The sequence below is a fragment of the Notothenia coriiceps genome, unplaced genomic scaffold (genome assembly GCF_000735185.1).
Source record: "Notothenia coriiceps isolate Sejong01 unplaced genomic scaffold, NC01 NC01_scaffold00037493, whole genome shotgun sequence".
In the NCBI taxonomy this organism is placed as follows: Eukaryota; Metazoa; Chordata; class Actinopteri; order Perciformes; family Nototheniidae; genus Notothenia; species Notothenia coriiceps.
The window spans coordinates 246,802-259,985 of NW_011370194.1; the positions used below are offsets into that span (position 1 = coordinate 246,802).

Genomic DNA, 13,184 nt, shown 5'->3' on the forward strand with positions numbered 1-13,184 from the left:
TTTCTTTTTTTATTAATTTTTTTTTGTATTGGTTTTTCAGTTGAATTATACTTAAAGTTCAGGGTAGTCAACTGTTAAAAACATACTGTTCAAATTGTTTTTCTCCCATAAATTTATGTTTTCAAAGTAAATGGATAATCGTTTTTAATAATCGTGATATCAATTATTGACCCAAATAATCGAGATTATGATTTTTGCCATAATCGAGAAGCCCTAGTTCACATTAGAAAATTCCACATTTAAAACAAACACAGAGCTAACCGGGAGAAGAAAACAATGAATGTATTAAAAGTGTGTTTGACTTGTTAACAAAAAAACATAAGAGAGATGTTACATATTAAATACAATATGAAATAACCATAAACGATTTCTCCATATTCTGGGGTTATTACTCAATTCTAAAAAAGGGGTCCCTTAAGAGAAAAGGTTCAGAACAACAGCTTTAGGAAGCATTTACATACACATATATTTTCAAGATTGCCTCTAACTATTGCAGGAAACGGTTTATTCTTGTCTGGACTTAATGTACCTCCACAAAGCAGCATCTCATTAGAGTGCCACTGTGTCTGACCCATCTGATTACTCGCTTTCTTTTCCTGCCACTTCTGCTTTATCGTTGTTTCTTTCTTTGAGTGTCTTGTTAAACTCCAATAAGCAGATGTCATGCCTCCTCTCTGCCTCCTTTATCTTTTTTCTCTGATCTCTATGCCTTTGTTCTCCCCCCGTTTGTTTCGTTAGTGGTGTCTGTTTCTCTGTTCTCACAATCCCCATCCCTCAATTTAACTTGTGTTTTCCAACAGAAATATGAGCATTTGTGTATTTGCTTACATTAAAAGATAGCCTGAGTCTATGTTTAGTCATCGCAGGTGACTTGAGTCGAAGCAAAGGCCTCGAACATGCTGATTTGTAGTCTTCACAATGACAATCCCTTAAGAGCCTGAATAGCCAAACATCTTGACAAAGCACTCTACCAAGATAAACCCTCACAAAGCACTTCCATTTTCTGTCTTTTGAAGGGCTCACAGTCACCACATGGCAATGCAAGAAAGCTTCTCTGCATTATTCGCTCAATTCATTTGTATCTCATCCTCGCTTAATGGTTGACTGCTGTCACTGTATGTCTTTGTATATTCTCCTTTTCTTAGGTATAGTGTATGTGCACATACACGTGTATTTGTGTGTTGTGACATCATTCATATGCATGCAATGCAGCTTCGTCACGCATTGAGTAGGGAGCAAACAGGATAGTCTTAATGTACAACCACACATCAAGACACAGTTGAGAGAGCTATCACTCAACATCCTGGAACTTTTCATCCTTGTTTGTCGTCATTAATGCTAACATTTTGGAGCTTGAGATCAAGGGATATTTATCAGCCTCTTTTCCTCTCTTCCGCACACATTAATACACAGCGGCCCTGGTAAATATCCAAAAATACTCCCTTAGCGCCTTTTAAAACCTATGCATGTTTATTTCTGTCAGTGTTTGCAGTCTGCTTACTGAAATTCACACATCTTGATGTCTCTGTTGCCTCCCTGTACTTGACTGTCCCCCTCTCTCATCTCCACTCTTCTCCACCATCTGACTTGAAGTCTGTCCGCTGCACTCAGTTTTATTTAGATAGGACACATTTATAACATCCATTTTTACCTGCCGCTTGCATATTTAGTACGCGTGATCAAAACATTTTTGAAAGGTTTAATGAAAGCGAGTGAAGCTGTAAGATGCCAGTGTGGAGCTGTTGTGTTTGCTATAGAAAAACCAAATGGGATATAATCAGCCTGTAGAAAGTGCTGGAGGCGCCTGTCTGTGTGAGATAGAGGAAATGCCATCAACGCACGATGGCATGTGAAAGTCATGTATTGATGAGAAAATAGAGGGCAACAACCTCAGAACAAAAGCTTGGTTGGATTAACACTTTTACCTCTCACTGGGGAGTACATCAGATTTAGAACCACTTACAGCAAAAGGCCTGTTAGTTTGAACTTCTATAATAAACAAATATAGTCAGCTTTGTTATATCTAAATAGAACAAAGCTGTCTATCTAATAACATGGTATTTCAGGTTTTTTTATAGACTGGTAGTGGGTTCATATGGTATGTAAAGAAAGGGATAACTCTGACCTGTCCTGACACAAAGGAACCTTTACATATCCTCACTCTAGTGCTAACTGTTCTTCTCTTCTTCTTTGCAGTTATCGCGGACTCGTTGACAGTAGTAGCTCCCGCCCAGACTCTGTCCAAGGTGGAAGGCGACACGCTGCAGCTAACCTGTGAGGTATCTCGGACCACTCTGCAGCACACTCACTTATCAGTGGGCTGGTACCTGCGCTCCCCAGAGGACGCGGCATCCCCTCCCCAGGAGCTGGTCACCCTGTCGAGGGACTTTGTCCTGCGCTCCGGGGGCCCGTACCGGCAGAGGATGGCGGCAGGGGACCTCAGGCTGGACAAAACCAGTGCCACTTCCTACAGGCTGACTATTCACAAGCTGCAGCCAGTGGACCAGGGCCTGCTGTACTGCCAGGCTGTTGAGTGGATTCAGGACACAGATGGCAGCTGGTTTGCCATGACCAGAAAGCAGAGCGAGAAGACTCAGCTCCGCATTCAGCCCACTGGTGAGTCAAGAAAAGAGAATCTGTACAAAATAAAAGGGAGGCATAGACAGGGCAAAGATGCTGCTCTCCTCTTAGGTCCCCCCTGTCCTTTTGACAGACGCACAAGCACACATGTGGGCCGGCTTCCTCTGATTGCTGATCAGTATCTCCCACTAAGCTCATTAGCTCACTAAAAAGGGCTTAACTAAACCTCCACAGACTCTGCACTTTTGTATTTGTGTCTGTTTGATGGGCAACATTACAAGCACATCCAGGAATAACTTAACCAGCTTGGAAACAGCTTGGCTGTTTGACAGGGGAAGACCTATGGCTTCCACATTTACAATTTCCCAGACAACAAGTGAACCAGGGATCGGAATGTAAAGATGCTTTTTTCATTACTCTCTGCCAACAATTACACCATTCTAGTTCGTGCCTGAGTGCACTAGTGGGAGAATCCGTGCTGGTTTGGTGCGGTTGCCAACTCTGAAGGAGGATATTGTCTAATGGAAGGGAGGAAGGGAATTACTTACCGAGGAAGGAAGGAGCAGGGAGGGGGAGTATTGGCGGGGGACGTGGGGAAGAGTAAGAAACAAGGGGAAAGTATGTGGAAGAAAGAAACAGTTTGTTGCTGTGGCTCATTGAGGAGTATGCCTCATATGATAATGATCTAACGAACTGTCAATCGCAGACTTGATAGACCGGAACCAAAGACGGCTTTACGACTCCCCACATGTACTTATAACCTCCCACCGACCTGACCCCACCTCACCCTCTGCTGTGTATTGCGCATACATAAAGAAAGTCTTTCTATGCTTCCAAGAAAGGGCCACGGAGATGGGTGATAAACCGCTTTGACATTAGCTCAATTACCAAGGCAGCAAGCAGTGGCGAGTGTCTCATGCCAGTAAATCACTTCAAAGTGGAATCGTTTTGCCTTTCTCCATTAAGCATCAGATCCGCTCTGGACCAATACAACTTGATGGTGCCCCAGATAGTGCTCGGTGGATGAGAAGGAGAATGGAAACTCCGATGTAAAGCAGGTTTGTCAGATGAGTTCCTGCTACTTCAGGGTGGAGACAAAAGGCACTGTGATAGCTCCCCTCTCAGCACCCTCCGTCACTCTCCTTCTTCTCTGTAATCTATAATAGATGGAGGTGTGGTTACGTGACAAAGAGAATACAGCAGAGTTATGCTGCAGTGTGCGGCTTGGGTGTGAGTGCTCAAACTCGTATGTGGATACACTTAGATTTCTTATTTGTGTGCTCATCATTGCATGATGCAAGCACCACTTGCATACCTTTAGGCTGAACTTGTGTGTTTAATATTGCACCTGTCCATGTGCAAATTCGACAGGCGGAGAGAGACATTTAGAAAAAAGAAGCGGTAGCTCCTCCATTAGGTTCTTATTATAAAAGATGGAGTGGATCTTACGACAGCCCCACCGCTAACTAATCACCCACCGGCAGCATCAGAGAGAGTAGCAACGGACAGAATCCTAATGTACCTTTCGCTCTTGGTTTTTTACCATCTTTCTCTTTTCTCTCACCTCCTCCCTTGTTCCCCACTCTCACATCACCTCTCATTTTCTGCACTCATGTCTCATCACTGCATTTCTCACTTCTCCCTCTGACTTTCTCCATTACGCGCTTTTTCCTTCGCCCTTCTGCTTCTCGCACTTAATTCTCTTTCTTTCTTAATTAGCTCTGAACACTAACACATGCTGGACCTGTGAGGCTGTTATTTACCCCTCGGCACCCTAAGCTGAACTCTGCTGTAAAAATGGTTTAAAAAGAGCTCCGTGTGCAACTTCCTTCACAATTCATCCCATTCAAATGCCACGATACAATGACTTGCTGTCCTTTTTAAACATTCAGGAAGCAATCGGTTGGACTTCCCCTTGACCCTGATGTCATAATTTGCATCTATATGTTCCCCACTGCAGCGAGTAATTATTATTTCCATCAGACATTTAACTAATTATACATTATTATTATTATTAGCAGTAGTGCTATTAATAGTACTATTAGTCGTTGTATTGTTATAATACAATTATTGACCACATGTATTCCTTTTTTAATGTTACCTGAATTATGATTGTTTTAGCTAAAATGACATATTCCTAACTACACTACTATGATTGAAATGCTGTTTGTCTTTTAATGAAAGGCATCCAGCTCTCAGGCTCAAAAGTCTCTATTTTACTTGTGTGTATGCTTACTGTGTGGGTTTGTGTGTGTACCTTCATATGTTTGTTTATGTGTAAACAATATCCCTCTTCCTCCCACCTTAATGTTCCCCATAACAAGCTCAATACCAACGTCAAGCTTTGAACTTTTCCACATGAGTGTGTTTCTCAGGAAGTCTTTGTAATTACAGCTCGGGGCGACCACCTCACTGAGAGGCAAAGCAGCAGTCTCTGATACATACTGTGCTTATCATCTGGAAATTAATACAGCAAATCAAACTGAACTCCCAGCCATACACACACACGCACGTATGCAAGCACAACCGCACAACAAGCTTAATGTGGAGGAGCTAGCATTAGCAGTTTACTTTGACTGCTCTTTTTTAGACTGTGCAGGGGCATGAGGAGAGAGCCTGACTCTGTTTCAGACTGCTGAAGAGAATTTTAATCAGATGTGTTTTTTTTTTATTGCAGAGGTGAAACCAAGCGGGCTCTGAAAGATCAGCGTTTTACTGGAGTTATGCATTGCGTGACCTTAAAGCTTCTCCAGCTTTTATTCTCCCTCTAGCTCACTCCTTTTTTCTGTCCCTCTCTCTAACTGATGTTATTTTATGGCCCCCACCTATACCTGACCCTCAATCTCTGCACTCTCTTTAAGTAGGCTGCGGGTTCAACATATAGTAGACTGTGGATATTAAGATGAAGGCAGTGTTGTGCATTTCAAGTGTAGCAGACATTAAGAGAGTCTTGTTTTAAACATCAGAGAAAAGTAGTTTGAGATCATAAGAGAGATCTCCCCCACACCTACGCTCTTCCATTCTGCTGCTTTGTTTTAAATCTAGTGCAAGGATTTTTTTTACATTTACAGATATTGAATAAATATAGTGCCTTTCTAAATCACAGTGATAGTAAACGTTCCAAAGGGTATATTCTTTTTTGTTTTATACACCACAGTTATATCAAGGTTTGCCAATGCAATACTTTTTCGCAGCTAGCCAACCACTTTCAGATTGTAATACTCAACATTCCTTTAACTTGTATTCCTTCTGTTTCCCCCCCCCCCTTATCTTCTTTACTCAGATCGGGACTTTAGCATCCAGGTGAGCACGGACCGTCGGTCCTTTACGGCCGGTGAGCCGCTGGAGCTTCGCTGCACCATTGAGGCCCAAAACGTCCCAGAGCGCTTCTTCTCGGTGTCGTGGGTCTTCAGCAGCTCACCGGTGGCCGTGGTGGGCCCCAGTGCTGTGCCTGTCCTGGGCCCCGATTACGTAGCCCGCGAGGCTGCTGGCCATATGACAGTGCGCAAAGAAAGCACCAACGTGCACTTGCTCAAACTGCAGCACCTACGCCCAGAAGATGCTGGCAAGTATATCTGCCGGGTGACAGAGCGGGAGAAGACGCCCACGGGAGACTTCATCGACCGCAGCAAGAGGTCTCGCAATGTCCAGATCACAGTCCAGCCGCTCAGTGAGTAATAATCTGTTCACAAGGCCAATGGCTTAGATGTCCTGTCCTTAGTTGTCAATTACACTAAGAATGATGAGCTTCTCATAATAACAGTTTTATCTTCATGGAGGCAGCATGAAATGTCACGCTGTGCTCCTCTCTCTTCCTCTCTCAGTCTCCCCCTCTGTCTTTCTCCAAGGTGGCCTATAACTGATAGCCGCACAACCTGTATTGTTAACTGAAAATAAGACCGCGAAAGGATGATGCTACTCTTATTATTCCTGATGTATTTTTCAGTTTGAGTGGATTGTTAAGGGGATGGTAATGCAGCATTATGGTCCTTTCCATTCCCTTGGCTTAGCTGAAAGGGAGGGGGATGGGTAACACTATAGTCGGATAATGGAGAGCAGAGGAGCCAAGACTCAAGAAGGCTAAGCTAACAGCCATGAAATGAAAGTGTGGAGAAAGAAAAGAAGCAGAGAAAGGCGCCTAGCTCTCCAGGGCCCGCTAAGTGGATCCCAAGGCTAAATGAATGTGTCCTGCTGGGGCAGACTTCTTCAGATAGGTTAAGCAGGGCTGGCCGGCGGGGTGGGGGGGGGGGGGTCATATCAGATTTTCTGCTGATTGATGCAACCGTACAAAGCCCTTTCCCAATAATATCAACCAGACTTTTCTCCATCTCCACCAGTTTGGGCCACTGCTTTATCCCCACTTCTCTCTTTACCTTCTTGTCTCTTAGGGATCAGACAGTGAGTGGAGCCAGCTGCTACCAGCCTAATAAAACATTATAATCACAGAGTAGTATCTCCTCCGAAGCAGCCAGCGCTACCTTACCCTTACCGCTCTGCACCCCCCCCTGCTAAATCAGCCCAAAACAATGGCCCCGAGCTTGCAGCAATCTCCAGGGAAGCTCTCTGTAGGGGAGGTTTTGTTTTCCCGACAAAAGACCGTAATGCCTCATAAAGGATGTGTATAGGGTTTACACAGGATAATGGCCATGGTTATTGGAGGAGAACTAATATGATATACAGGAGAAGTGGTCAGGCCAGCATGTATTTGATACTCAAACAGTCCTCTCAGGCCTGCTTTCTCACACGCAAACAATTTTAAGATGTTTTTCATCACTCTAATTGGGGGAAATGGGTAAAAGTTGGTAATAGGGTGCAACAGGGGTTAAAGTTAATGAGTCAGAAGCAGTCAGGGGTGGAAGCGTAGGAAAAGCCGAGGTAAACACTTCTGACTAATCGGGGTTGATGGAGGAGTTTACCTTTGCAATGGGAGAGGGGGAGAGAGTCTTCATGCCACGATGAATCTATTTCTTACAGAGAGACCGGATATGTGCAGGATGGGGGAAAAAGAGAGGATACACTGTTATAGAGACTAAATGCATTCTGCAGTTCAAAAAAGAAAGAAGTTGCTGGTGGGGGAAATGAGAGGAAAGTTAAAAGAAAAGGAAATGTTAGAGAAAGGCAACGCTGTCTAGGAACCTGACACTTGGAAAGTAGGAAGGATGTATGTATCTACAGCCTAACAAACCTCTCGGCTCGTCTCGGAGTAAAAAAATGATAGAATACAATATGAAACATCTGGCTATTTTAACAAAAGAGAGAAAGGAGAGGAAAGGGTGAAGGTTTTCCCCTTTGTTCATTTGAGCGTGATAGAAGTAAGAAGCCAGTTTATTCCATATTCACAGACACCTCATGCTTATTAGGAGGGCCGACGGGCTGAGAGGGAAGCAGCAGAGCTTGGCCTGAGGGTAGATTAAAAAAAAGTGAAGTGGGAAACCTTTAGATTCATCCCCAAGAGACAGAAGCACTGGCCCTGCATGGCTAAGAAAGCTTTTGGGTCAAACAGAGCTCCATAATGTTTGATGGACGTTGAAGTGATGAGAATCGAGATAAAGCAGAGAAACAGAGGAGCACCAGTAAAGACTTTTATCCTGCACATCTTCTGAAGTACTGCTGAGCCCTGTGATCTAAGCTTTCTTTTCTGTTCCCTTGCGTACTTGGTCAACAAGCCACACAGGGTTCAGAAAGAAAACCTCAACCCACACAAATCCACCAGGGCCTCCTCTCAGGCTGTCACTATAATGTGCCGGAGGCCAGTTACAAAAGTGCACTATAGTCCTCTTACATTTGGGCTTGCAGGCACACACAAACATCCAAACACACATGCACAGCATTCAAACAGGACTTTGTGGTGCTTTACTCCAGAGAACAGGCTCAGCTATTTGTTATATTGCCCCTGGTTTCCTGTAGTCTCTGAATTTTTGAACACAGAAAGCGTAACTCTTGTTGCCTCTGGGATTCAGCGTGAGAAGTAGTTGACATTTTGAGGGGAGTTTGTGCTACTCCATTCATGGGTTCCCACTTTAACTCAAGCTAACCTGTGTGCCTCTCTCTCTTTTGTCTTCTTCTCAGAGAGCAACATCACAGTGTCTCTGTCCAGCAACTCTACTGAGGTCATAGAGGGTGATGTGATCCACTTTTCCTGCTCGGTCTACACCACTACAGGCCCTCTGTCTGTTGTCTGGCAGTGGACAGACAAGCAGGCAGCTGGACCGGGCCTGGAGGTGGCTACGATCGATCGGGAAGGCACTGTATGGCACAGTGCATCCTACAGAGAGCGCTCCAGCTATGGGGAGATACGGGTGGAGAAGGTGCGGGCCGACACATTCTCTCTGTCCCTGTATAATGCCTTACCTGGGGATGAGGGTCAGTACAGCTGCACAGCCACTGAGTGGCTCCAGGCCGGCACTGAACCAGAGCTCAGCTGGGAGAAGATAGGAGAGAGATCGGACACCAAGACGGTCACAGTCAAGACTGTTGGTAAGTTACTGCAACCAAATCTAACCCTATTATTACCATTTCGCAAATTCAGCAGAAAAGTTGTGGAAAGCTGGAGGGCTGTGGGGGCTGCACCCCTCCTGCTGGCCGGAGAAAACAACTTATAATTATAATTGTTCCCTTAAAATAAAATCTGATAAAAATCTGGAAAATGTAATGAATACATGTTAAGTATTTGGACATAATGGTGTGCCTTTGCCCCAGCTAAAAGACATACTTAACACAAATGTGTATGTACAAGTATACTTATTCACTTTAAATAACAAAAACAAAAAAAGGCTATGTGGATAGAATGGACACAATACTCAGCAGTGATCAGGCTGCATCTGTACATAAGTGGATATCAGTCTGTACATGCTAAGCCTGCATGTTTAAGATGAGCAGCAGCTGAGTTTGTTACAGGTTTATATATCCTGGATCATATCGTTAATCTTTGTGATATTATATTATTACCTCACAAGGTTCAGAATGATCTACAAATGTACTCCATCTGTCAACCGATTATTGTGCTGGCAAGTCAAATGTCAAGTGAATTCACATATCACATATCCATACATTGATGCATGCGCAGTAAGCCATTGCACACATGCACTCCAAATGAAAGAGAGGCATCTGGTTTCTGATTTGCTAAAGTAAAGACTGATGAACGGCGCAGGCAGAAAATGCAGTCAGTAGAATACACCATGGTTTATTCATGCACAGCTCAAGGGAAGGAGCTATTATTACTATTACTCAGAATTACACACAAATTACACACAAACACACACAGTCTCACACCACCTGCCACACGTCAAGAGCTGTGCTTCAGTGACACCCATCATAGATGCACACATGCTCGCACACAAACACACACACACACACACACACACACACACACACACACACACACACACACATACACATATATGGATTAACCAGAATTATTAGAATGGAAATGCAGCGGCAATGTGTTTCACAGTCGGTGGGTCTCCTCTGTCAGTGCTGAGTTAAGCTGAACATCCTCGATACAGGCTGAGGAATCCACTGGAGCAGAGCAATGAGGAGCTGGCAGACCAGGAGCACTGGGCTCAACACACACACACACACACACACACACACACACACACACACACACACACACACACACACACACACACACACACACACACACACACACACACACACACACAAAACCAACGGATTAGCTCCCTGCAGCAGCACACAGCGGTGCTGCAGAGAAGAGATGTCAGTTTTTAAGTGGCCATTTGTTAAGTTCGGACAACAACACAAACATTAGTTAAAGGAACAAGGGACGCATTATGCAAAACAACGAATAGAAGTCCGAAGCTGTTCGTCTCTCTTCAGTTACATCTCCTCTCTCTCCCCTATATGCTTGTTGATCAAAGGATTTCTCTAAATGTGCGCTGTTGCGTGACGGTCATTGTTTCTAAGATTTTGGTCCTCGTTTTTCTTACTTTAGCTTCCACTTTCATTTGTATTAGACCTATGCCAAAAGAAGGAGAACTTTTTCGCCCTGTATTTCAACTTTCTTATCTTCGGCTTCTTTTGTATTGCTCCTTGCCCCTAATGAATAAAAAAGGTAAAACGTGTGCTCTGGGTTCCTTCCAAGCTCAGGTTGTGCTGCACACTCTCTGACCTGTCCTCTGAGTGTACTGTTCTACTGGCTGAAGCTCAATATATTATATATGGTCACTGTACCTTTATTATAGATCCTTATGGACCCTGGATGCTACTCCCTTCCTTTATAGACTCCCGGTGCTCACTGATAAGACCTGGAGGGGATGAGAAAGGGATGTCCTCTGGGAGACTCGTGTTTTTGTTGCCACTGTGAAGACAACGATGCTTGGTAGAGAGTCTTGTTTCCAGCTGATAGGCTTACGATGCCCTCAGGGTGTCTTGGGTGGCAAGTGTGTACAAGTGAGAAGCCTACATTACATTCATGCATCCACAGGCCAAAAATGCATAGTAAACTCCCACTCAAGCACTTTGCACAGAGCAGGAAACAAACGCATTCATTCACACAAACAAAGAGAGATGGTTGTATGGGGAAAATGGATTGGTGTGAAATCCTCTTTTCTATCATAGAGGCAGGCAGACAGTGAGGGAGATGGATAGATGGAAGAGGGGCGCAGGGAGATAAGAGATTGAGATGGGTGAGTTATTGTCTATTAGAGAATTATGTCCCGAGGCAGCTGTCCCAGCAGTAGCCAAGTCTGGACAGAGAGCCATTGATTACACACCCTGAAGGACATCGAGGGTGAAGCTGTCAAAGGGGGAGAGAGGGTGAGGGACAGGGGGAAAGCGATGTGGCCGATGACAAGAATATAATGGAGAAATTTGCAAGAAAAAAGGCACAGCAGGGCCAGGGTTGATAAAGGGCCATAGTGTATATCTCTCTCGCTCTCTCTTGAGTCCCTTGCTGTCCAGTGTAAATGTATCTTGGCAATAACATATGGAGTTGGGTGAATGTTTTTAGTTTAATGAGGATAGTTAAGACTGGGCAAGGAGTGGGACATAGATATAACATTGGCGCTTAGAGGAAATGGCTCCCCTGAGTGTTCTTTGTGGCGTTACCCATTTTGAGGAGTGCTCACCCAGTCGAGCACTCAAATTCATATTTAGACAGAAGTTAAAATGTAGTTGCATCAACTAAATGGCTGTCTTTAAGTGCTTAATGACAGTGGTAAATGCTTGTGGAGATGTATAACTACTTTACCAGTAAGTCAGTGCGCTTTAAGTAAATACTATCTGTATTTGTTCCAGCTGCAGGCTTTGTTTCTCTTGCTAGCCATACTTAAAAGGAAACGATTATGAACCCCCCCACATCATTAACTGAGCTTTAAGCTTTTAGAGAACAGACTCTTATCACACAACCAGCCTTTGTTGTGCTATTACTATGGAATCAGTGTAAATCAACCAATGTTTAAAAGGTTAATCACCAGACAAACACAAAGTTCCTAACACTCTTCTTTTCCCACCATTTAGAGTCTTCCTTCATGGTGTCAGCTTCATCGCGGACGCCATCCGTTAACTTCGGAGACTCGTTTGACCTCCTGTGCCTGGTGAAGCCCCGTCACAACCCTCGTGTCCCCACATCTGTCACCTGGCGCTTCATGCCTGCTGGCTCCGAAGCTGGCGACGAGGGTGATGGAGAGTTCAAAGACCTGGTGACATTCACCCGCGAGGGCACTCTGCAGTGGGGGGAGCAGCTGCTGGGGCTTGGTACTCGCACCACAGTGGACCGATCCCACTCCAATACCAACTTCCGATTGTCAGTGACCCGGGCAGGGCGTCGCGAGGCGGGCAAGTACCAGTGCTCCGCCGTCCTGTGGAGGAAGAACTACGACAACAGCTGGAGCAAAGTAGCCAACCGCACTTCCAACCTGCTTGGCATCAGCGTCCTACAGCCAGGTAAAGCTGCATGGCTGCCTGCCAGACACATTTAATTGGAACGGACACAGACCAGCACACAAACAAGGATAAACACAGATCCAGACACAAACTCGCACACATACACATCCAGTGCTGAGAGGATGTCTCCCTGCTCTAATTGCTCTTAGTCTCTCTCTGGGTTATCTACTAATTGGAGTGTGTGTGTATGGTGGTGCGTGTGCATGCAGGGCAGGGCGGGGTCTCCTAATGGAGCGCAGTGAATGGATTGCTAAATATCCCACAGGAAGGGAAAGACTGAAAAAACGGTGTGAAAAGGTAAAAGCGCGAAGCGAAGCACGTAGACAGAGTGACAAAGTGTGATAAAGAGTGAGCGATCTGTCCTTGAACCCCTTTTCCTCAGCGGAGACATTAAACTGTCTACACTGCTCTCATTGGCCCTCTGTGCTCCACACATACACAAGAAAAAACCCCTTCAGACACAGCCCAATTAGTGGCCGAACACAAACAACAAGAACACAAGGACACACAAACCCACACTGGCCAAATTTAGCCCAGTCTGGTGTTCCTCAACAGCATGATATACTTCATTTATTCAGGTGAACGTGCCCGAGGCATATACTTATGCTGCAGAAAAAAAAACCTAGTCTGGCTTGAAATGCAGTCCAGCAAAGCATTATGGCACCTCAAGTACCAATGGGGTACCAGATCTGAGACTG

At 44.7% G+C, this 13,184-nt stretch overlaps 1 protein-coding gene across 1 annotated transcript in view; it reads left to right on the forward strand.

Moving 5' to 3' along the window:
* igsf3 (immunoglobulin superfamily, member 3) overlaps positions 1 to 13,184 on the forward strand; it is a 75,738-nt gene that overhangs the window by 50,792 nt on the left and 11,762 nt on the right. Inside the window, exons 3-6 of the mRNA XM_010797158.1 lie at positions 2,197 to 2,616; positions 5,864 to 6,250; positions 8,650 to 9,057; positions 12,061 to 12,486. Of these exons, the coding sequence (XP_010795460.1) occupies positions 2,197 to 2,616; positions 5,864 to 6,250; positions 8,650 to 9,057; positions 12,061 to 12,486 (1,641 nt within the window). The remainder of the gene's footprint in view (positions 1 to 2,196; positions 2,617 to 5,863; positions 6,251 to 8,649; positions 9,058 to 12,060; positions 12,487 to 13,184) is intronic.